Here is a 26,669-nt window from a genome sequence, read left to right on the forward strand (position 1 = left end):
AAAACCACCAACTTTTAAAGTGCATTTAAAATCAAAAGTCAGAATACTTTATTAATCCCTAAGGAAATTATGTTCTCTGTAAAAAATTACAGTCCTCTGTGAAAGGGGTGATGCCTTGCCCATTTTTGCTATACTCTATACTGCTTCTGTGATTCATCTGCTTTTCTCGGAAATCAGCTGTTCGGTGGTATTAGGATTATTAAAGATAGATTTGCATGACCATTACATCAGTGAGCGAGTAAATGCAGAACAGAAGCAAAAAGTGAGATTTTCTTTGACTGTATGGACACAGTATCTATTATAGGTTCTAATCTTTAAAAAAATAAAAAATAAATTGACAAGTGACATCAGGAGCCAGGTTTACCATTAACAGCATCTATCAAGTTACTTATGTTTTGATTACCCCTCCCTTACCTGTGTAAGTGGTAGTGCCCAGGTAAATGAGGCTGGTAATGCAAAAGCAATGGGATTAGAGAGAAAACGTGGCATCTTCCTGTAAGTGTGCATTGTGTTTAGTTTTATTTTAGAGTCACATGGTTTAGTTGATGTTTCCAATTTTCTCCCCCTTTTGTTAATAACTACCAGATACAACTGTTTGTGCACGTGCTCCTGCACAGTTGATCTGATATCCTTGTGTTGCTGTTGTTCCCAGATCATCATACTAAATGTTGTTCCAGGATCAACATTGCAAGTGACCAATCAGAATGTTGTGACGTCATACTTTTGCGACTTCGGGAAAAACCGGCGTAAAACAAAAAACTGTACTTAAGCTGCGTGAAACCGCCTCTGTCCGCCGATCAATGGACCCTGACCCTAACCCTTTAATAAACAGTAAGCAGAATTTATATTGTCCTTGCAACATTGGAATTTCATAAATGCACGAATGGCTTAGCGCGCAAAGGAATAACGTCACAACAATGTGATTGGTCACTTGCAATGTTGAACCTGGAACAACATTTTCATGATGGTCTGGGAACTAGGGCTGGGCCATATTATACCGTTCACGGTAATACCGGTATAATGTTAGGCAACGATAGGAAAATGAAATATCGCGATAGAATGGGAGTAAAACGCGCATGCGCAGTGCCTTTGTTTTCATACGCACATGGCCGATTGTTGAGTGAAACAGATGAACCAGAATTGGTTTGTAAAAATGGTGCAACTTCAGTGATGTGGAACTGGTTTGGTGTTTGTCCGTCAGATACACGACAAAGCACATTTTTTTGCAGAACATGCAAGCGGCCGTCGTTATTGTCGTATTTGTCGGACTAAGATGCTCTTAAATCTGGGAGTAATCTGGGTCCTAAACTCCGTATACTTCAGGTCAAACGAACACTGCAGCATCACTGAGCGTTAAAAACTGTCTAAATTCTTTCATCTTTAATAAAACGATCAGCATTACTGCCTTACCAGGGGTAACTATGAAGTTTAACTTCCAGGCATCCATGAAAACAAAATGTATTACATTTAACGGAGTTAGAAGTTAGCAGGAAGCTAGCGGAAGTTAGCTCGCTAGTTTCGCTAGTTACCTAAGCATGATATAGCACGTTCTGACTGAGAGATTTCTGAAAAAATTCAAACGTACAGCTCTGCTATCACTTCCAACATAAATGAAGACAGGAAACTAAACAGCAGTGACGTTTGTAGGGTTACTGAAGTTGGGCTAGCTGGTATATAATGATGTGCTACGTGATCGCTAGCGACACAGCTATGTTAGCATAACATAAACAGTGAAGCTGGAGGACGAACACTAACACTTTTCCACTTATAAAAGTTAACGTGAAGGTTCCTCATGGTTAGAGACAAATGCAATCGCATGGCAGGATGCTGTAAACGGACCAAACTTCAGTCAGGAGAACAACTGAGATAATCCATCCACAATACGAGGTTAGTCATTAATATACTGCAACAACATGGGAATAGAGCAGCTGCCAGAGAATTCAACATTAATGAATCAATGGTACAGAAGTGGAGGAAGCAAGAAGAATGAGTTTAATAAAGTTTGATTTATCTGACTGCTTTGTTTCGCTTAATGTGCCTTATAATCCCGTGCACCTTATGGTCCAAAAATACGTACTGCACACTGCAGTTTAATGTTGCAAAGCACCTCTTTTTAACTTCAGTGGATATTATATATGGTTATGCTCAGGATATGTCAGCCCATTTCTACTGGAAATGCCTTTTGGTTAAACTTTCAGCAAGGAATTAGCATTTGCACTGTTACATTTTTATAAAGCTTTAATGTACATAAAAACCAGCTTCTTGTTTGAGTGAAAATAAATGGAAGGTTGTCTTTTTGCGCTAGTAATGTTGTGGAGTTGTATTTTGTCTCGCATCAATTATATCGTCAGTTATATCGTTATTGCAAATTTTCAAATATATATCGTGATAAATATTTTTGGCCATATCGCCCTGCTCTACTGGGAACAACACCAACACGAGGATATCAGATCATCCCTCCTGCACATCGTCTCCCTCTTAAAATATGGACTGCACAACTAACATCCCGGAGACGTCACCAGGTGGAAAGATTTGCCACTAGAAGGACTTGCTGATGTTTTCTCACAAACTGATCTCTTTTACTTCTGTAACTAATTGTTCATACACTTACAGCAATTTATTTAGTTTTATTTTTTTTAAATATCACTTCGACCACTTCTGGGAACCCAACAGCAGCAATGAACCAGACTAGCTCCTGAAACTGTAATTACATTTCATAGTCCACCAAACTCTGCAAAAAGTGGACAATCAAGTGTTGTTCAGTACTAAAAAGCAAGCTGTTGAACTAAACTGCCACCTCATGATCATCTGAGCCGCATGCTAGGAATCCTCCTCGACAGACATGTAGGCATTACTTACAGGGCTGCTCAGTGTTCAGTGCACGTCACATGATGATTGCAGATGATCGTTTAAGGTCAGAGGAGAGCCTCCCTGGGCCAAGATGTTAGGCAAACTATAAGCTGATGCTCCTCAGGCAGTCACATCGTCAGTGGGTTCACATAAGATGCTCTTTGTGTATCTAACTACCTTCCAGGGCATTTAAGTAATGCAAGCAGTGACTGATTATTGCAGCAAGACTCCGTGGTATAGCCATTAACTTAACCTCTCTACTAATTTAATGCTTCAGCCCAAGAGTACAAACAAATGCAACATTTCCCTCATTAACAATTATTTCATGATACCTTTATAGTTGTAATGTCACTTGAGAAGCTAAAATTGTATTGTTAACTGTATTAAGGGGACTCAATTTAAACCACAGAAATCCATCACAAATTTCATTGCTTCTGCCCAAAAGCAGAAAAAAAATAAATGTGATATGTGGCCTTGTGTTCAGGTCTTTGAAATATTAAGGACGCAACTGTAAAAATATTTTACCACAGGAATTATTGTTGATGTTGGACAGTGTTTGTGGTTTTGTTGACTATTGTTCTGACACAATAGCAGCTGGACAGCGTCTTATCGCACAAAAGTCACCTTGAAGACGGCACCTGAACGGGCGTGGCTGCACAGCTGGTCACTTCTAATTTCACTAGTGTGACTCTAGCATCAGTTTGAGCATTTGGCTGAAACTGATGACAACCCTTCAGTTGTCTCCGTCCTGTTTGCGTCATAATGCTTCAGAATTATTACACAACTACTGTAACACCTATTTAAAATGCTCTCATAAGCCAAATTGTAGATTTTAATCTCTTTAATGTGGCCCATTTCACAATACTTTACTACACCACATCAAAAAGTTTCCATCTGTGATCCCAAACCTTCACTCCTGAGCTTTGCTTCATGACTTTTAAGTGTTTTTGACTTTTGGCACCTTAAAAACCCTCTCTGCAGGTATGAGTACAGGCTGGTTGTATTTTAAGTTTTATGGGGGCAACTGTAATAAAGCTCTGACAACTGTGCTACTGAATACTCTCAAACTGAAAGATGGGTGTAGGTATGACTATGTGTTACAAAGAGAAATGGCTAAATAACAGAAACCCTACAGAGAAAAAAAAATGAGTGAAGATGTAAATGGGGGAGGAGGAGAGGGAAGTGTACGACAATCACGTCATCAGACCACGTGGTGCCAACCTGAAAAAAAGCTCAGAATTAAAAAGAAAATAATTTATTTTTCCTGCGCATAAAGAAGAAACAAGTACAAAACGCTGGCCGACTAAAACACCCAGTGAGAAGAATTAATCAGCGAGCTCATTTTTCATTAAAAGTAAATCAAAATGATACAAACAACTTCACCATTTGCTGTTTGCCGATCCTCAACAGCAGCTGTATATGAACTGAGGCAAAGCCACTTAAATACAATCTAAATGCACAACAATTAAACAAACAATGCTGCACTCGCACACAAACAAGTGTTAAACTACTGAAAGCCAGTCATGAACTAAAACTAACTGAATATTACTATAAGAAGGAGTGTCCATATTTTGTTTACAGTGTACACAAGACTAAATTATATGTAGCTTAAGTTGCGCATCAGCTGATCAAAGAAAGCACAGCCTGTGGCACACCTTTATTCCCCTTTTAAGCTTCACAGTTTGAGTGTTAGACCCTGATGAAAACTCAAGTTTTTCTTTGCTGTACTTCTACTCATTTTATTAAATATTTTTTAATTTATGTCCTAAAAGTTTCTGCTTTTAGGACATGTTTTTACCCCACTGAGGAGCACCTATCTGGGGTATATGTTTTAGAAACCGCACAGCACTTCCATTTACAAAAAGACTGCTCCATGCTGATGGCTACTTAAGTTAGCGAGACCTATTCTCATGCATGTTACAGATGAGTCACCGACTGTTACATTTTTAAATGCTTAAAAAATAAATAAAATAAGATAGACAATGAGTTGAAAGGTGAGTCTTCAGAGTCGGGTAACACCGGGGTACTTTCAGCCTCCGGGAACCTTTTTAAGACTTCTAGGAAGCGTTACAGATAAGTGTTCCTGTGTCTGCGTGCCAGATACTAGGAAATAGGGCTGTTCGATATAACAATATATATCGGATGACGATATAAAAACGTCTATCGTTTCATTTTACGCTATCGTTTGTTTCGTGGTGTCACAAAATAAACTGTTTACAGCAATATTTTTTCATCGTTTTGATGGTCACTGTATTAATTTCTTAAAGTTCTCTCTTTCTCTTATATTTTATATAACCACACTACGGACGGACAAGCGCCTGTTTTTAATGCGTTGTGGTTAGCTACAACAACGGTAACAGCATCGCGTGTCCGCTTGTTTATGTTCCACATAAACCTTTCACAATAAAGCTCAAGATCCTGTTGAGAGTTTTCAAAATAAACTGAATCACGTGAAAGCAGATTATTTACAGATGAGAAGTAAAAAAAGCGCCACCAGGGGCCTGTTCTTCGTACCTCGCCAAGTAAGTTAGCTGGATTAGATTGATGACGATTTTGCGTGATCCTGGATCGTTCGGTTCCCCGAAGCTCATCCGGGACTTGCTGTCATAGCAACAGAGCCGTAAGCGTAAACCTGCTCGGGAGCAGGCTTACTTTATGTAAACAGGATTAGATCGCAGCCACGCAGGTATGTCCGCTTCATTTATACGAAAGCAACAGCGATATTCCACCACTGTTTCACCATAAATAAATAACATCAATGTAACTAAAGATAATGCAGCACTTGATCCTTTTATTGATGTCACACAGATACATACAGGTCATTTCCTAAAAAAGGGAAATGTACTATTAACATTCTATTACATGTATGTGATTATTACAGATGTAATTCATATTTCAGAGTAGTAATTGTAAATTACTTCGTGTAATCAAGATGAGAGACCACGGCTATAAAAGCGAAGGTGGATTTGGGAAGCCTGTCGCAGCCATGTCCTGTCCGTATACGCGACCAACCCATTGCGGAAGGTGCAAGATTGATAAGGAGAGTCCTCAGAATTCAGCGTATATTGCGGGATAGACAGGATCCTTTAGCTCAGCACGACAGTGTGCTCATTGAGAGATATCGATATTCCCGTGAGGGTATTATTTACTTAACCAACTTGTTGACGAGGGGGTGCAGGACCACCACCTGTCTTTTTTTCCTCTGCCCTTTTCTTGGTTGCTGTTATGAACAAACTAACAGAGTATTACAGGCCAGTATTACCTTGCCAAGAGACGAAAAGCAATCTAAGAGATAAATATTACCATTCTGTAGAATACTCCTGTATTCCACTTTTACTTGTTCCCATGTTCTTGTGGGTCCTGTTGTGGCTCTAATGTGAAAGGGGATATAATATAACATATTATAATATAATATAATGCCATATGATATTGGACAATATAGTGTCATATGATAGATCTACCCTACCGCCTACTGGTGTTGGCCAGAGGGGCCGATGGCGCGATATGGCAGCCTGGCTACAACCGTAGCTGCCTCCACCAGTGTGTGAATGTGGGAGTGAATGAATAGTGGTATCGTACAGCGCTTTGGGTGCCTTGGAAAGCGCTATATAAACCCAATCCATTATTATTATTATTATTATTAAATTACCTACGAGTTTGATTTGTCAGCAACTTTCTGCCAGCCCCTCTCTCCTTGCTTTTGCAGCCTTTGCAGTGTTCTCTTGCGTTTTCATTAAACTCTGAAACTCCTGAAATCCCTCACTCATGAGTTCTTGCTCTGCTGCCGGAAAATACCGAGCGCGCTCCTTCGACATTTTCGCCGACCAATCAGCGGGTTGCCGATCAATGTTTCTACTATCGATGCGTAGCCCCTTTTACGACACCCAGTGATGTCACATTACTGCGTCCAGCTGTACTAATCGTCAACAGCAGGTGTGTTCGGGGAACCGGATTAGCGAGCTCACGGTTAGCGCGATGGTTTGGTCTTGGATGTGTCATTTGATCTTGGATGTAGTAAGCGACGTACGAAGAACAGGCCCCAGGGCCCTGTTTCAGAAAGCCGGTTTAGTGCAAACTCTGAGTAAGTATACCCTGAGTTAACGAAAACTCTGGGTTTTCGGTTTCACAAAGCGAGTTCAGCTGAAGCCTGAGTGAGTCACTATGACGACACACTCCGTGAAGCTAACCTGCCCCCTAGCAGGTTTACTACAACTAACCCTGACTGTCCCCGCCTCTTTGTCGGAAACCTGACAGTAGGAAGTGTCAGACATGGCGTGTCCCTTCCTTGAAGAGCCAGTAGATCTTGAAGCCCAAATACTCCGCAGAGCTCTCCGCCGGGAGAGAGTGATCAGAGCGCGTTTGGACATTTTATCATTTCCTGATGATTTTCTGTGTGAACGTTACCTTTTCTCAGCACAATCAATAAGTTATTTGGATAACATCCTCAGGCCTAATATTGCGCATGTGACACATCGCGGACATTCTCTCAGTTCTGTACATATTATTTGTATTGCACTTCGGTTTTTTGCAAACGGGAGCTTTCTGTATAATATTGGTGACGCTGAGCACGTTCCCAAGGCTACCGTCTGTCGGGCAGTCAGGAATGTTACAGTTGCACTGAAACGTCTCCTGTACTCGTCTGTGGTGTTCCCCGGTCATAGACCCACAAGATTTATCAAAGAGGGATGCCACAAAATTGCAGGTAGCAGGATGAACAAAACTTAATACATGATGTGGTGATACTTGGACTACTACTTAAATTTTACATTTATTTTCACGGTTCCCAGGCGTGATTGGCTGTATAGATGGCACTCACATTCCAATCATTGCTCCTTCAGTAAATGAAGGAGACTATGTGAACAGGAAGTCTTTCCACAGCATTAATGTACAGGTACATAGTTCCCTGTAGCATTTCAAACTAACAAATTATTTCATTATAGTAATGGATGCTAATTTGTGTTCTCTGCACTGTGAAGATCATATGTGATGCTGCCAACATTATCACAAATGTGGAAGCCAACTGCTCAGCCTCTGTGAGTGGTGGTGGTGGACGACCTCCACCTGTTTTTCGGGCCTCCGCTTTTTTTCTAGTGGCCATAATGGGTCACATTTGAGCATACAGAGTAAGCAAATATGTACTTATAATGTGTTCAGATAATTTCAATAAGTGCTTACAGAGGGGAAATTAATGTAGCCTCTAACTGCAATTGATTTACATAGGACAAACAGACCAAGCACTATGGCTCATAATACAATTACACCTTACCTGTTTGGACTATATTTTTATATTTCATTTTTACTTGCTGCCAGGAACGTTGGGGGCCTGTTGGGTTGCACCTGCGCTCAAATCACATCACAAAATAAAAAGGTATAAAATACAAAATAAAATATAATAAAATAACGTGTTAAATGGGTGGAAATCCCTAGATCAATGTTTAAATTAACACTCACGCATTGACTCTGTCGGCTATGTTTTGCCATGCATGCTCTCTTTCTTTTGCAGCTGAGGCTGTGTTACTTTTTTTCTGCAAAATTTGCATGTTATCAGCATATGCTGCCATCAGAATTTCGGCCTCAAGCGCTGTAAAATACATTGACCGCGCCTTCTTTCCCTCCTTCTCCATGGTAATTCGCTTAATCTGTGCTCCACTAATCAGGGCTTTATGTATCCTCGTGCGCGCGCTTAACTTGGGGTTAAAGCAACTCCGCGTTGATTGAACTAATTGTTATCAGCCTTTCTGAAACCGAATATTCCGAGTTGGACAGTTCGGGGTTACTCAACCCTGAGTATCGTTTTTCACTCTGAGTTTTCTAAACCGGCTTCCTGAAATAGGGCCCGGGTGCTAAAAAATAAACCTTAGACTCAAACGTTAGAACAGGCTTTTCCCCGCAGCACGCCGTGTAATAAATACAAAGAAAACAGCGGCCGTTACAACTTATGTCTAAAAATGCATCGTTTCATGCATCGGTTAAAACACTCTACTCCGGGTAAAGGACGCGCAGCTGGAAACACTTCCCGCAAGACGAGCTGCCCGAGATTCACAGAATTTACAGAAAATGTTACATTTTTGTGATTTATATCGTTATCGGACGATAGAATTCTTATATCGGGATATGAGATTTTGGTCATATCGCACAGCCCTACTGGGAAAGCGTTTACAGACGTTTCTTTTAGCTCCTGCACTGGATTAGACATTTTCTCAGCATTGGTAATAGGCCAACACAAGAATAAAGCACTGGGGGCAACCACTTAAACAAAAGCCTTAACATTACACACGTAAAGCGCCTAAACACAAAAATGGAGGGAAGAAAGATTTTGACAGAGCAAAATGTGATAAATATGCTCTTAGCATCCACCAATGAAGAGGCTGAAACACCACGAGAAAATAAAATTGTCACAGCTGACTGGATTTACACCATTACATAATTTTTTATTAGTGCTTTGACAGCAGCATGTAGTTGTAGTTGGATTTTCCCTGCAGGTAGTCCCCGAAACCGTTTGCTCCAGCAGAAGCTCACAACTAAGTACTCATAACAACTGCACAGACTGATGACATCCATTAATAATATCGAAATAGCCCCTAAAGGTTTGAGATGCTTGCACTCTCATGCAAACTGTAATTTGCTCACATGCTAAATGTAAATTTCTTCAAATCTGTTTAAACAGAGGGACGTTTAACTCTTCAGGACTATTAAAAGATTGCTGTTGTAACCAACAGATTATTTTTAGACAGAATGTAAAATGATTATTTACATACCAATGTGAATGTTTGAGAAGCTCCAGCTGCTAGAGGAAAAAAAAAAAAAAACCATTCACTGCTTAACTGCTTCACCAAGATCAGCGTGCTCTTGTCTAAAGACATTAGTATGTAGTGACTCTTCTCTCAAGCACTACATCAACTACTTCTTTCAATTCTCTCATTTCACCCACTCCTATGTTTATTCCCCACAGTGCTCACTAAAGGTTGTTGCAGCCTGCTGTGCATGCTGGATTGCCAGAGGCTACCATTAACATTAGCCACTACCAACCAACAGTTCAAATCAGCCATTGTCTCTTAAAGTTACTCCAGTGGGAGCTTCACATCTGTTCATTTTGTAATTCTAATGCTTTACTGTAATATACACTTAAACTTATTTTGCAGTCAAGTGCTCTAACTTGACAAAACAGATTTCTGCACATTTCTGAAAAGCTCTTCCTCCACATCTCGTCCTCCTTCCCGATCAACAGTCCCAAGAGTGCCTCCCCCCTCCCCATCCTCGCAAACCAAACAACCACTCTACACAACGCACATGCCTCATGGGAATTTGTGTTTGGCCTCCACCTGAATCCTACAGCACGGAGCAGCTTCAGTACCTGCCCCAAGATCCCACGGGGGCTCTCTTGGTGAATCCTATAAATAAACTTTATGCCACGTCGGCTCTGCAGTCTTATACAAACACAGTCGCAGCGTTGGGAAACGGGCCCATTCCTCAGCCAAACGCTGGGGGTTTTTTGTGGTCTGAATCACACAGGTTTTTCCTCCACTCCCACATGTGTTGTATCATGATTTCGAGGTTGTACATTCAAAAGATTTGTTATTTTGACTCCATATTTGGCTTCTGGAATTTCCCCCATAACTGTCACATTCTTGATATATGGGAAAAAAAAAAAGTGTTGAACATAGAATCCCCATTATGATTTCTTTAATTAAAATAAATCCTGGTAGATCTTGTTTAAATGTTTGAGACACACCACATTTCCCCCAAAAGGCACCGAGGAAAGCAAACAACCATCACTGGTTGGATAAAGCAATAATCACCTAATAAAAAAAATATAAAAAATATAAAAAAAATCACCACACACTGGTCACAGCCAACATCTCAAGTTATGAGTGTGACACTTTCTCTTGAGTTTCCTCTACTCACTCTTGCAGTCTGAATTGTTAACAGAGCGGAGTAACCACTGAGGGTGGGAAGCCTTTCTGCATGCAAGAACCAAATATGGAGGAAACGCGTACAATCGCAGCGCATGCACAGTCGAAGACTCCCTCTGAAGTCACGTGATCTGTAGGGTGATGACATCACAAGCTCACATGGAGTAAAAAGACTAGGAGATGTCTCGCTCAGTATTCTGTGCTGCATTCGCAGCCAGCACAGAGACACACATCAAATGAAGCGACCCGGGCTCTAACTTCACCTCAGATGTGGAAAGAGTTCAAGTTAAGAATAAGATGAAAACTGTCCAATCGCCAGAGTCACGTACAGGCAGGACAGTGGTGACAGATGGTGGTGGGGGTGATAAACAGTAGGCAGAGTGAAGAACACATGACTTAAAGCTTCAACAATTTTTAAATGAACTAAAACCAAAGCTGCGAAACTGTAACAGTATCCCGAAGGGTGATGATCAGCTATGATGAAGGGCTGAACAATTATACCAACTTCAACTGCTTAAAAAGCTGTGGCCACTTTATGGGTGCCTGACAACGATTTCTACATCTCAATACACTGTGTACAGTACTTGAGACACCCCACATTTTACTTTTTCCCCCCCTTTCAAGGAGTGAGACTTTCTTATTGTTTTAAATGTGCGCTTCAGCAATATTTCTCCATGCTATCTAAAAGGTATTCAGATACTTTTCCTTTAGATATCAGCCTTTTCAGTCCAGTTCCTCTGCCTAACGTCTTGCACAAAACTGCCCTATTGATATGTTCCAGATTAAGTTGGAATTTCTGAGTTTCCAGTCAAATTTCATCTGGAATGCCCCCCCAACTTCTGGATTTTGCCACTCAGAATTTAGGAGCAGCCCCACCAACCCGGGGTTAACAATCCAAGCTGGCAGCAGCAAAATGAATCTTAAATAAACAAACAAACTGCCACCGTTGTGCATTTGTGAGTCGCTAAAAAAAAAGCAATACGCACAGCAAGATCCATGAATATGCTGCAAAACAAAATTATGTTGCTTCTTAGCAAGGAAGAACCATTGCTTTATCGACTTTCCTACAGGAACGTACCGAGTTCCGACATGCAAGACTTCCAATGTAACTGGAACTGCATATGAATAATTGCAACATAAAAAAGGCACCTAAGTCAGTCGATGAACCAACGTTACAAGGAAATTTAAAGTATCTTCAGACACTGAATCTACCAAATAAATAAAAATACGAAACAGTCTGACAGGGACAAAATTAATAAAAATACAGGGCTACAGTCATTTTCCATTTTCCTAGCAAAATATAAAGAAATGGTTAATCGTCCAAGGCTTCACAGAACTATAAATGCCAAAAGTGATTCAACGTTTGCATGAACATTACCACAATTATTTCCCCCCATAATGTACACACTTCATAACAAAGGAATAAGATGAAATATAACTGGCACCCACCCACCCTTCAAGCCAATAAAAAAATTAAAAAAAATACAGAGGAGCCAAGTCATATTTCAACGTGCCACCAACTGGACACGTCCTCGATATAAACTGTCCACACCCGAACCTTCTTGGAGGGATGTGCCTTTATCACAGAGTCCAGACACAAGCCGGTGATAGATAAAAGTAACTCGAGCTGGACAACCTAAGAGAGGGACTATAGTTTGTATGTGACACGCGTGTAGTGTGTGGGGAGAAGTGCAGTACAGTGAGTACAATAGACACTAGGCTGCTACCTAGCTTAGCAATGCTACACTTTGTGAACAAGCCATGATGTTCTCAGTTTTGCTATCTGACACTTTAAAAAAAAAAAAAATTAAGAAAAAAAACAACACAGGATTGGTTATGTTGAAGACTTCCATTTTCAACTTTTGGTTGTAATTCCTTCTTCCTACAGAACAATGTAAAACTGTGCATTACATCCTACTCGTAGCCCAAGAGCACACATGTTAAAATGGCTCATTATGCAGTGGCATTAAAGAGGGGAAAAGCAGAAACTCCTAAAATTAGAGACACTGTTATGCATTTCAAATATAAACATTTTTGCCAGTCAACTCATTATTTGACTATGACAGTAGGGCTGCCACAAACGATTATTTTGATAGTCGACTAGTCACCGATTATTTTTGCGATTAGTCGACTAATCAGATCATCATCCATTGGACGCAAAACTACAGCTTATTGCACCAGCAGCATCTGCTCTTATATAACTATCATTAGCTTACAGCTTTAAGTGTTTAAGGTCTGTGCTAACTAAAAATAAAGACAAGATGATAGTTTATTAAATTTTAATGAAATTTGCGGATTGTTTCGGTGAAGTTTAATAAACTCCTTGCTATCTAAAATATAACAGGACACTGGAGTAAATTCTGGAGCATCTCACACTTCTGATAATCAGTTGTCTGCTTGACGTTTATTCAGCTGTGTAAAAACTATAACTTTAATCTCAGACAAACTGATTTACTCAGGAACAAATAAAATACTAAAAAAAAGCCAAACAATAACATTTTAAGTTATCTAAGTGACTCATATATATTTAACCTGAGTAGCGAAAGACGGCGGTGGGTTTGAAAACGATTTGCGGGGAGTCCGGTGTTCTCACGGCGCTAGTGAGCCTAGCCCCCGGCTCGCTAACGAGCTAGTGGGTAACAGATGTCTCCGAAAACGTCGGAGCGCTTTTGAAAATATGTGGTGTCCTGATAAACTGAGCAGATATTTGAGGTTTACACAGCTACATTCTCGCCTGAAAATATGTTAAACGTTTATTTTGTGACCCAGAAAGAATAATAAGAGTAACATTAAAACTAACCAGCTGCCGCCATTGTTGGAAACTGCGCTGGGCCGCGCTATGAATTCTGGGACACAGCTGCTTCTTCTTCTTCTTCGGGGTTTAACGGTAGCTGACATCCTTGTACATGCAATGCTGCCATCTTCTGTTTCAGTCCGTTATTACACTCTTAAATCCTGCCACTTATTCCTGCGTCTTTTGTGATCTTACAAAGCTTCAAACGACGCGTCGACGATTTTGATAGTCGACGTAATCGTGACTAGTCGACAAATCGTGGCAGCCCTATATGACAGTAATGAAATCTTCAGAGAAAAAAAAAAAAAAAAAAAGGAAAACTCTGCAGCACCAGAGCATTGAGATGCTTCTGTAGGTTCAACAGAAGCTCACAGAAGCTATCAAATTTCCCCCTAACCTCCAACACAGTCTCATTTACACAAGCCAACCAGTCAGCTGAGCTGCCATTAGCACATTAAGGACCCATTCAGCAGCTGAAGCATGGTGGCAGCCTGGTCTGCAGCTGTAGTTCCATTTTACCCATTCAACTGTTAACACTCATTCAGGGATGGCAACCTTCACTGGGTCCCGACACCTTGTAAAACCCGCCAACAAACAGATCCGTGGTGTGTGACGACACAAGAAGGGGAGTCGGAGGGGGGCTCTTCACTAGTGACATTAAAGATGACAACGAGAGCTACGGGCTGGGACAAATGCAGGAGAAAACAGAGTTGTCCATGCTAATTTTAAAACAGCAACCCCCTACAAAGCGCTGAGCAGCTCTGAATAGCCACAAACTACCAGAGTACTTCAGATTTACAACTGAGAGGTGAGATGAAAACCATACCATGCTACAGAAACAAAAGCAGCACATAATCTTATACAAATAGTGTGCTAAAAATAAACAATCTAAAGTGGTGACAATAGAAAGTAAATAAACTAAAGGCATGTGATGCAAATTATAAAGAGAAGACAGTTGAACTGCCTTCCTCTACTCAAAGGTTTCTGTACGTGCTATAGGAATGCTAATGCACTGAGCTCAATCTATATTTGCATGTATTCTGTAGATCTGCCGATTGTTTCAGACTCCCCATCTGACAATTACCACAACAGCAAAAAGAAAATAACACTTTAAATCATTTAGGCGCTTTGAGCTGAAAAATGTATAAATCACCTCAAAAATTGTGGCTGTGTACACCAATGTCTGCACTAAACCACAACTCTCCAGGTTATACTTTTAAATGTGCCAATTCTCAAAAACACAAGAACATTTGAGTAATTAAGGACAATTCAAGACTATGATTAGCTGGTGTGTTCATGTTAGCATGACTTCATCACACAACACAGCAGATGCACTGCACCTCCAGTCCTACTACAACTACGTTTAACTGGAAATGGGTAAATGGAACGCAACATTACACCCACACAAAACTCCCGAGTGAAGAAAAACACCAACTCCTGATCTCTAAATGAGAGAAAGAGTCATATCAATGTTAGGGAGATCCACAACGAGTCAGCCCTGTTACTGTTTCGACACCATTAGCCAACACTGAATTCCCAACAGATGACAGTGTCTCTCTTCCATCTGTGAAGTTGTAAATTTGAAGCTCAATTATAGAGGAGTATACCAACATAACCATGCTACCCATCCAAATTGTAGCTCAGGGAGTGGACGCAATGTTAGGTACAACACAAAGTGCAACACATTAAAGCAACATTTAATACACTTTGATTATTAGACAGCATTAACCTTAAATACACACGAAATATTTGCATTACCAAAGTTTAGCCATTAGTCCGCCCTCAGTTTATTGTTTTCTGACTTTTAGACTAGACTAACTACCAGGAACATCCATACTGAACGTTTTGAATCTGTTATTGCCAATCACATTAAAATTATGTAGTGACCCAAAGAATAAAACTGGATACAAGTGCTGGAAATTAATTTCCTCTAAAGGGTGTCTGGCTGTTCGGGAAGGGCTCAGTATAGAACAACTCCTGCATATTGAAAGTTGTGAGTTGCGGTGGTTCAGGTACCTGGCTAAGATGCCTCCTAGATCAGCGGTCCCCAACCCCCGGGCCTCGGACCGGTACCGGTCCGTGAGTCGTTTGGTACCGGGCCGCGAGAGTTGAGGCTCAGGTGTAGAATGTGTAGTTTTCAGGGTTTATCGGTTTTCAGCGTTATTTTGTTATCGTTTTTATCGTTAACTCTGTTTTCCTGGGTCTTTTCACGTGTGTTATGAATAAATCTTTTTTCGGTACCGGTACTAGTTTTATTTTGTTGTATTTATCCGCGACACCTTAAAGGCCGGTCCGTGAAAATAATGTCAGGCATAAACCGGTCCGTGGCGCAAAAAAGGTTGGGGACCTCTGTCCTAGATGAAGCATTTCATATATGTCCTGCTAGGCGGCGGCCCAGGGCAGACCTAGTATACACTGGAGAGATTACAGAGGAGCTGAAGAACAAAAGCTAAAAGAGAAGGTGGCTAAGTCAGGTCTGGGCTTCTCTGCTTAGAGTGCTGCTATTATGACCGTTGAAAACAATGGATGGATGGTTGAAACACTAAAGTCATGGTAAATAACTGGAGTGAAATCTCTCCAGAAAACAGCCCTGGTACTGCAAACTAAACTTGTTTAATTTTATTAGTACCAGAAGCAACACCCACAGAGCCAGAACAGAGCAGTGAGGTGTTGTAGGAGGACAGGAAAGAGAGTGGTTTAGCCAAAGTGGCTGCACTTTGCTCCTAATTACAAGTCTTTTATGCACTGGACATTGGTCAGCTCTCTATATCACCTTGTTTTTAGCTAATTGATTTTTGTTATCACCAAAACTACTTTGAAAATTAGCTGGAAAACACTTTTAATTGCCCTACTTTGCCTGAGAAAGACACAAAACAACATACTACAGATGTTAAAGAAATCTAAAGGTCATCAGCTTCAGCTTCTAGGTCAGACCTCTCTCAGTAATAGTGAAGGTAGACTGGATTTTTTTTAAATGTACTTTGCTGAAGTGGAAAAAAGTAAACAGGACAGGAAGTAGAAACAAAAACAGCTCATGGGGTTGGCAGGGTTGACAACTGCAAGCCACAAAGTTATCGCACCCCTCACCTGGTTTTGTTAAATTTCCTACAGGCAGCAGTGGTGGGGTACACATGCAAACGTGTTCATGTTACAAATGGAGCTTTCATCGTTTCACAGTTTAAAATATTGCATCGACCAACTACTTTGTGACAAAAATCAAATATAATCAGCTGTCTGTGAAGATTCTCCACCCACAAATGAACTACAACTCCACCCCGTCTTGTACTGCAGTCTTTGTTAAGCCACAGAGTTTCTTGTAATGGCTCAACCCGTCACCCGTCACTAGAAAAGAGCCCATCAGCATGAAGTCCATGGCAGTGGAGTCAGCCTACGTCCAACTCAAACGAGGATACGATCCTTGTTTGATGAGCAGCTTAAATTTATTAAGGACCAATATTAGTACCTGGTCATTTATTTGTCTAGTAGGAAAAAAGAGACAGGAAGCTCTGATTTTTGCGCTACCATTAAAAATCAACTGAGGATGGTGGTGTCCCATCAAGTGGATAACAGATGCTAAAAATCAGATGCCACACACATACACAACACTGGCACAGTCCCCCCCCCCTGCTCCACAAAGAAAGTGAAGGAGATCAAGATATAGTGTACCCTGTGGGAGTTTTGACTTCCAGTAGGTCTACAGAGCAGTTGTGTCATGCATGTGGACAAAAAACAAACAAACATACAAACTTCTCCTAAAGACATGCCAAAGGCACTGAAAAGCATGGTTGCAATTAAGGAAATCCCAAAAAGTTGATTCTGTTCATCTGGACACACTAAATCACTTGGATGAGTGCCGAAACATTTCTCCCACTGAAAACGCAACATCCAAATGAACAGAATCAACTTTCTGGGAAGTCTCAATTTAAATATACTCAACAAGCCATTGTTGGAAATGATTGATGAGAAAGGAAATGCTTTAAACATTTGCCATATCTTAAGGAGCCCAAGAAAGTGCTTTGGTACACAACACCGGATGTAAACATAATTTGTGTGCTCATGGTAACTCCACAGTGCACCTTTAAGCCTGTGGTCATTACTCTTTACACGCCAGTCTGGGGGAAACTGGTGTGGTGTGCTTGAGCGCCAGTGGTGGTTTGGGGAGTAAACATGAAGCCACACTCCCTGGAGAACAGCCCCACTCATGTTTACTACAAATATTAACAGTCTTACACTGAAGCTAACAAATAAAAACTGCGCTTTACTAATTTTGATCCATCATCTCTGAACAGAAAGGTTACACATGCCTTTAAATTTCAACCAGAGTGTCGTCTCGTATTTTCTCTAGGACAGCAAATTCAAAGGTCTGATAAGAATGTCCTCTCTGAACTCTGTACGATGACATGGAGCAACTACCCATCCAGGTCCTTACTGGGTCAAACATTTTATCTCTCACTCCTGTTAAATGTTCATAATGAGTCAGCTGATGATCTTTCTTTTAAATGGTGGATGGTAACGGTAATTATGACTGTATATGTAACAGGATTTATGTTATGCTACTTTGCACACATTAGGTGTGGTTAGAAAACTCTAGGTAAACTTGACATTAATATGAAACCAAATCAGTCTGAACCATGGGGAAAAATTTTTTATATATCTTGTCGAAATCCGCTTTTAACATATAGCAACATACTCCCACTGTGACATGTGGATAACCATTCCCAGTCATGCAGGTTCTAGCTTTATCCATAACAGAATTCCAGGATCTTGTTCAAGGACACACAGAGTACAAACGGCTGATTAGAAACTACAGTGTGATCGCTTACAGGGTTTTAAACTCCATTTCCACCTTCTGTCTTACCAATTTCCATGACGGAGGGGATCTTAGTTTCCCTAAATGATCACTTGAAACTAATCATAAGCCTACTTCTATTAGCTTTTTAAGGTGACACTGATGCAAAGCCAGACCAACATAAAGGTTTGGCAAAGTAACATCGGTTCAACAGCCATCAGAGATGGCCAAAAAACACCCACAAGCATCCCCTGGCTATTTAAAATATCCCACTTACAGAACTCCACTTAAGAGTAGGATTATTCCCACCAATGACTCTGACTAGCTAAGGAGCAAAATCTTGACCTATTGTTTTGTTTTTGAAATCAAAACTCTAGCGTTTTATGTCAGGAATTTGTCTGTGTGGTGGATCAAACTGAGCCAAAAGTTCTGGAACCACACAACCACAAAGACTTATTTTATCATTTCTTCAATTAATATAAAATAGCTTATTTGGACCAAATTCAGTCCTTGTGAAACATCTGAGTCGTAAACATCATATATGTGTGTTATTAAAACTATTTTGCAAAAGCAAACACTTGTATGTTGACATATTTTATGCTAAACTTTCTCACAAAAAAAAGTTTGTTTTTGTACATATTCCTTATGTGTTCTCATTCTTCTTGGCTTTTACCTGGGACCTGTGTGCAAAACTTAGTTTCACTTCCTGCGAATGAAAGTGTTGGAATGACAAAAAACACAGAAGAATTAAAAATTCCTCATGGTAGACATATTTCTATATCACTGCCCAACCCAAAACCATGGTTTACCTACATACCCAAAAACTGAAATCTATTTTCAGGGAACTGCTCATAAGTCATGGAGACAAAAACCTGTGACTAGAACTTCCCAGCAACACTGGTAGTGGCCTTGAATCATAAGTAAACAAGAAAACAAAAAGGTTTAGAGCCACTGCCTCAAAAAGTCAACCAGCAAACCGGTTTCAATCAGGATAAAGAAGGGGTGGAGGGGGGCAATGCTGCCTGGCAAGCTACAAACTGGCTCTTCATGTGCTGATGTGACAGATTTAGGAGCAAGAAGCAATCCAATCCACCCTGAGTACAGGCTGAAGTCTGCATGAGTTACACACGCTTTCAGCTCTTGTGCAAACAAAGACTCGGACCTGACTGAGCGGCTGCAACACAGCCGGCGTGCAGGAAATCACGCATGGCTGTGAGACATGAAAACCACGTTGCTTTAACAGGACAGGGAACTGTCCCCTACATGTGCATCACCAATTATCACTCCACCTGATAGATTATCGACAAGCGGTGTGGATTCTGGGGCAACTTCGTGTGAATTGTTACAGACAAAAATATAATAGTAATCAGTTTTCTAGATCACTGATCGATAAGATAAAATCCACGATGAAATCTGCCTGCTAGCTTCCAAGCTAACGACACCTAGCAGGGTGGAGGAGCAGACTAGGTACCGGGTTTTACTCTGACAACACATGCACGACGTGACAACCGGCTTCTTTACCACGAAAACGCCCGGACCGCCTCAGGCAAGACCGCCACATGCGACATCTGCCCTCTAATGCAGCGAAGTCGCCCAAGCAGACAGCTAGCTAGCTAACAGCTCTCATGCCTTTCTCTAGGGGAACACGTGGAGTAAACACGTGACGTCTCACAACAAACATGCTCGTTTTTAGAGCTTAAACCACCAAATGTTTCAGGTTTGACAAGAATTTTAGCACCGAGGAGGGCTCTCTAAACGACTGAGAGGCTGACGTACTTTACACGGGCTGATCGGAAGCGAGTATTAGCCACATGGGAGCTAGGCTAACATCTGAATGAGAAGGGCCCGGCCAAGGACTAGGCCAAAAAGGGAGTCAGTGTGCTATTGTTAGCCAGCTAAGCTGCTACACAACCGAGCATACTCGTGCCTTTAAAGCTAATTGATGCAATGCGAGAGACATGGGCGGATGTCTCGATCGACTGATGCGGTTGATGCTGTGTCGAAACCGGTCCCAAAAGCAAACAGTAGTAAATACTGGTTTAAATATTTGGCAAGCTTGGTGTGTGTCAGCAGAGCAGAGATGTGGCTGTATGCAAGGGTGGGTGTCAGCAGAAGAAGGGGGAGAGAGATCATCAAGACAGAAGTCTTCTCCTTCCAGTCTTCTCCTCCTAACTTGAAAGTTTAAAGTCTATGCAAGCAAGCATGCACGATGACATCGCTAAACATTAATACGCTCCTTCTCCTAAAAAGCCCCAAGAAAGAGACACCAAAACTCTCTCAAGTAAAAGAAAATGCACGATCTGATGACACACCAGTGAGCAACTTCACAACCTTTGCACCACAACACACAGTGCCCATAAAACGTCCACGCAAGTGAAGGGCTATTTGGGGTACCGGATCCCTGAACTGCACCTTTAAATTTCAGAAAAGCTGCAGGCACTTTGGAGCACCTTTACTTTTTTTTGGGAAGGGTGTGCTCACTTGTGCAATCAGCCACCCATGTTCCCCCAAGAATAGCCTTCACTATGAGGTTGTGGAGGGAGGGCTTTAACTCCAAATATAACCAGCCTGCAAAATACCACAGTTAGAGCTTGTTCATCAATTCTGTTGCCTCTCTTTTTTCCTTTCTTTTTGGTTCAATAAATCACCCCCATGACTCCCCCTGTGCAAGCAGGGCGACCACACCTGTGCAGGCAGACACTAAACACAACACTGACAGCCAGTAAATCAACACGTAGGGAGGGTACAGACCGTGGTGTGCTTGTCCATTCACGCTGACCACGGTCACAGCATTCATTTTCCTCGTCCACGGGTTCACCTTGGGCGGGGGAGCTTCAGTAAAGTCCTTTTTGTTGCCACCGCCGCCTTTAACTCCCTCCTCGCTTAGCTTGTCTTCGCTGTCACAGCCGCCTTTGCTCTCCTCTGTCGCCCGCTTGGAGGTCTGCTCCTCCGAGCCGGTGGTCCCTCCCTGTCCTGGACTGCTGCTGCCGCCTCCGCCGCTCCCCTGATCGGCGACACCCGTCTGCCGCTTGGCCCCGTCGCCCCGGCCGCTCGCCTCCTCCTTAGGCTCACTGCGGATCACTTTACCGTGCTCCTTCGCTTGAGCAAGCGGGTTGCCGGGTAGGAGAGCCTCCACCTGAGTGGCCATTTCCCACCACCGTCTTTCTTCCCCCCTCAGGATTACCAGTCCTCCCCCCCGGCCCGAATTCGCCTTCAATTTCAGGGAAACGTGAAGTTTTTCCGCAGAGTCTACCGCCTCTGTGTCGCTCCGAGACAAAAAGAGCTTCAGTCCACGACGCGGAGCAGTCAGCGCCGAGTTAGAGCATATACAAAAACCCAAGAAACGTCTCCGGGGCCTCTCAGGATTACAACCTTATCTCCACCACTAGTAGCAACATGGATGATCCCCACCACGCGATAGAAAGGTGCGCGCACGTACAGTGTGGAGGGGGAGGAGACACGTAAAACGCAGGGAGCGCGCTTTTGGGTCAGGTCGACGTGCTGCTTTCATGCGCTTCCTCGTCATAAAACCTCTTAATTTCCAATTTGGGAAGTCGTAAAGTGGCTCTTTGTCGGGCGCATTCAAGTGCGATCAGTAACGAAATGTATCACTGAGTCACGCTGTGTGTTTTGGACGAAGTTAGCTGTTGAAACCAAGGACTCACACCAAAGACAAAGACATTTTTATAAATGAAAAAAGAATTCATCATTTTAATGCATTTTTTTTCCACAATGAAACTGGAATAAAAGTGAAACACATCATTTATATATATTAATGACTTTCACATAACAATTGATTTAACCCAGCTGTCTCAAATTTTGCTGTTGGGGTGTGACTCAGCATGTAAGCCCACCATGCATGAAGTTACAATATAGGAATGACCAATCAAATGCTCCAAAAAGGTTTCCCATCATGACTTATGACCCTCAATCACATGCTACGTAAAAAAGCTAGTTAAACACCTGTAATGTTTAAGCTGTATTTAACTAAGTAAAGGAAGCGTGAAGGCAAAATAAAATAACTTAAAATAGCAGTGCCTGTCCCACAGAAAATACTATCAGTGTGAAATGTGTTACAAACATGCAGTCAGCTCTTTTTGAGATGACCAAAAAGTCTGTTTATATTAGGCTACTGTTATTGATTTTATACAATTTTATTAGTAAAAGACAACAATGTTGGATGAGATGTCTTTGAACTTTAGGAGGAAATCCAAGCACCTGTAAAGGTGAGCAATTAATTTTCCCAAGAGGCCACATGCCAACCAGGGACTGTTGTGCAGGGCTGGACTAATGACCTTATAAAGAGATTAAATAAACTTGTGGGGCCTTCCGCAGTTTCTCATGTGGTATCTCGGAAATATGAAGTGCCCACCCCCTGATCCTGGAGGAAACTTGTGAAATTATAACCATTATCACCATCTATCATTTCTTATACCCTCGTCTACATCCATGTCAGATTTTTCCGATAGACGTAAACGCACCACGGATCTTTTGATGACGTCTGGCTCGCTCTTTGGACGTGTCACCGTTTCATCACCTTACCTCATTGACTTGCTGACCAAAACACAAGCTTATTATTGTAACAAGTAGTTTACAAATACATGTTCGTGGGTACCACGTGGAATTTGTCCTTTTATATGCTTGTATAGATTGTTTTCTCTCTTTTTTTAATTTTAAAGAAAGGAAAAGAAAGAAAAGGAGAAAAAAAGGTGGGCATGCAAACCCCCTTCTCAGAGTTCACACACTATACACACACGTGTGCATACCGGAGCTGCACGTGTGTGCTCCCTCCTGATTTCCCCCCAAAAAACAAGCTCTTCCTATGAAGTTTTCTACTTTTACCGAAACACACAGATGTCCCAGTTGACTATGCGTCCGTTGTTCTGCGTGTGTTTGTGTTGTGTCTTTAGCGACATTACGCGTGGCTCAGCATTACAGACCCTTTTTTAGCTGGTCTGGTTGATTATATAATGTGCTACTTGATACTCGGCGTGTGTAAAAGCGAGAGTATGGGAAAGAGGGGACGCGTCTGTGCGTTTGGAGAAAGAAAATGATGACTTGTGTTGAACGCAGAGGGGAAAAGTGGCTGTGCATTAGCAAGCTGTCCCTCAGGCAAATATTCAGTTTACTGAATGCTCCAACATTAGATTAGAGTCAGAGGCTCTGAGATATAAAATAGCAACATAAAAATATTGCATTCAAACTCTATAGTAAAACATTATCTGTGCAGTATACAGTATATGAATATACTAATATAATATATAAGTACAAAAAGCAGTCATGTAGGGCCTGGAAGTACTTTTAGAGTGTTTTTGGACTGTAGAAATATACAAAACCTGGATCAACCCCGGTTTCCACAATAGGACATAATTAAAGTTGATTTACTCTAAAACATTTCAAGTGAATACAATTTTATTTATTTAGTACTGAATCATAACAGTTGTTGCTTCAGAGAACTTTATATTGTAAGGTAAAAGCCCTGCTAAACCACTGAAAACCCCCAACGACCCCCTACGAGCAGCAATGGAAAGGGAAAACTCCTTTTTAACAGGAAGAACTCCAAAAGAACTAGAACATTGCATAATACATAAGTTAATGGACGTAAATATCATATCTATTCGTATTTCTTGCAGCTAAAATGTGAAATGTACAGGACTGAATAATGCAATATTTCCTTTTCAAATGTACTCCCTGGTGCGGTGAAGTAGCAAAAAACTAACCTAATATGATACATATAATATAAAAGTGATACAGTGCAAAATACCATTTAAATTATAAATTCTGTACACTGTAAAATAAACATATAAAAGTACAATACTGTAAAAAATTCTCGAGCCACAACTCATGTCGTTATATTCTGCTTTTAAGGAGCAAGACTTTCTTGTAATCTTTTGAGCAATAGTTCTACAGGCTTTCTGAAGGTCAGTTTTTCTTTGGACATTTGCTGTTTTTTCACTTATTTTCAGCCCACTCCTTACACCTGACTATTTTCAGATGAATGTTTTTGTCTTAAGCCACTAAAGACTGACCTATGAATCATTCGAGCACAAAAAAGGCACCTACGGTAACTCAAGGAAAACCAGTGTTGTGTCTGCACAACAGGCAACTTAACAAAGAAACATTTTTACATTGTATCTTTAGAAACTTTGTTACCAGCAGCTTGCCACAAAAACATAATGAACAACGCCAAATAAAACACAGTTTGGCAGGCATAAAATATTATTTTTTTAAGCAACAAGTTGATTCTCAAAGAGCTCTTAGCTCAAAAGTTCACATATCTGGGTATGGTGTGCACAGTGTCCTTAAAAAATTGAGGAAATTGGAAAAGTGGAGGAAAAAAGAAAAGATGGTAGGCCCAAAAAATATCTACAGCAGATGAACAGTATATTTGTTATATTGCAAAATCTATCAAAAAAAAACAAACAACAACAACAACAACCAACAAATCGCAAAACAAAAAATAAATGAAGGGTTTTAAAAAAAGCAAAACTAAATCTGAGTTAGCTGATTCTTGATTCATGGAAAAACGCTTTCCAAATAAATATTGCAATCACCAGCTCTACTAAAACACTAACTTCACCAGCTTCACAAAGTGTTTAAAAATAAAACATATGTTATGTGTTACAAAGCATTTATAAAAAAAAAATTGACACATCAGCCCAGGAGCTGTAGTTGTTGTACTCAACCAACAGGATTCCTGGAGTGTTTTCTGAGTAAAGCCAGAACTATGCTGTCAGCCAGTACTGATCATGGCATGCACAAACTTCCTCTTAGCCTACTAATGGCTGCATTATTATGAAGGGCGTAGCATCAGTTGCTATATTTGAATGACGGGTGTGTGCAAGAGATAACAGTTCTGTGACAAGAGAAAGTAATGAGAAAAAAAAAGTTTGGTTTGATTTAAATTACACCAACCATATGAATGAATTCACACCCATCACATTCCTGCACGCACATTCTCCAGCTTCCTTAAAGCGGGTGGTCCTGACTACTGAGATCAATAAAAACTGACAGGTCTCTTTAAAGCTAGCACCACCATTTCTGCAGCATTCATATAGCCATAAATAGTATGCTATTTTTAAACCGACCCAGTAGCAAAGTGACCTCACTGCAAAGAAACCAACTACACGTTCATTTTTAACATTAAACTATCTCCCAAATCCTCTATTAGGGATGAATTTTCATCTACGCTGCCAACATTATTGTGTTTTTTTCAGTCAGTGCTTCACCACAGGGAATGCTTTAAAGTTAAAAATAAAAATAAATGCTTAGTGGAAGAGTATTAATTACTAGCTGTTACACCAGTACCAATTTGTGATACCAAAACTGTGAAAACTCAGACACCAGCTTATGTAGACCTAAATCTCCCACGTGAATGAGGGCATGGTGGACAAAACTGGACCAGCTGCTTTTCTCTAGCTGTTATCCACATTATAATCATATAACTGTCATAAAAGTCAGTCGTCCTGCTTTAGTCCTGCCAGAACACAATGTGTTTAAAAAGTGTGTTCAGGTATGTTAATTAATAAAATACTTTCTTTATTCATAGAGTTGAATATGAATGTTTCCAGCAATACATTTTTTAAATAAGGAACATTAAAGGTACAGTGTGCAAAAATCTCACCACTAGATGTCACTAGATTGCAGGTTGCAGTCGATTGGATTCTGTCTTCTTAACCCTTCCAATTAAAGTGCAGAATCCTGGGTAAGGTGGCCACCGTTCTTCTGTAGTGAGTGTGGGCTGTCAGGCCACTCTTTACCTCAGCTGTCAAAACGTGTCCACATCTGTTTACTTTGCAGGAGGTTGTAAAACGATTGTGTTGATGAGCCAGGGACGTTCGCTTCTGTCTGATGACAGCAATACTGAAATGAGTTGTCGAGGATATCCTGAAGTTTCCTGTCAGTAAGCATCACTGTTTTTGCTACTGTTAGCCAGCGTTTGTGAAACTATCTTTGAAGTGGATTTAACATTTTTGGACTCTCTCATGTCTTTTGTCTTCTTCCTCTCACCCCAACTGTTTGCCCTGAGCCTGGTTCTGCTGGAGGTTTCTTCCTGTTAAAAGGGAGTTTTTCCTTCCCACTTTCTCAAAAGTGCTTACTTATAGGGGGTCACATGAATGTTGGGTTTTTATCTGTATGTATTATTGTACGGTCTACCTTAGAATATAAAGCGCCTTGAGACGACTGTTGTTGTGATTTGGTGCTGTGTAAATAAATTGAATTGATTTATATGAGAGGGAATAAACCCTAATACAATGTGAGAATGTAATCAAACTGTTCATCAGAGGGAAAATGTGATTTTTGGGACACTCAGGTCTAACAT

At 40.9% G+C, this 26,669-nt stretch overlaps 1 protein-coding gene across 7 annotated transcripts in view; it reads right to left on the reverse strand.

The window, feature by feature from the left end:
• Window positions 1-21,776, reverse strand: part of larp1 (La ribonucleoprotein 1, translational regulator) — a 55,316-nt gene extending 33,540 nt beyond the window's left edge. For all 7 annotated transcript variants that reach the window (XM_080866862.1, XM_080866861.1, XM_080866860.1 and 4 more), the window contains exon 1: window positions 21,098-21,776. In XM_080866862.1, the coding sequence (XP_080722988.1) occupies window positions 21,098-21,494 (397 nt within the window). In that variant the 5' untranslated portion in view covers window positions 21,495-21,776. The remainder of the gene's footprint in view (window positions 1-21,097) is intronic.
• Window positions 21,777-26,669: the final 4,893 nt, after the last annotated feature.

Source organism: Rhamphochromis sp. 'chilingali', assembly GCF_963969265.1.
Source record: "Rhamphochromis sp. 'chilingali' genome assembly, chromosome: 19".
Lineage (NCBI taxonomy): Eukaryota > Metazoa > Chordata > Actinopteri > Cichliformes > Cichlidae > Rhamphochromis > Rhamphochromis sp. 'chilingali'.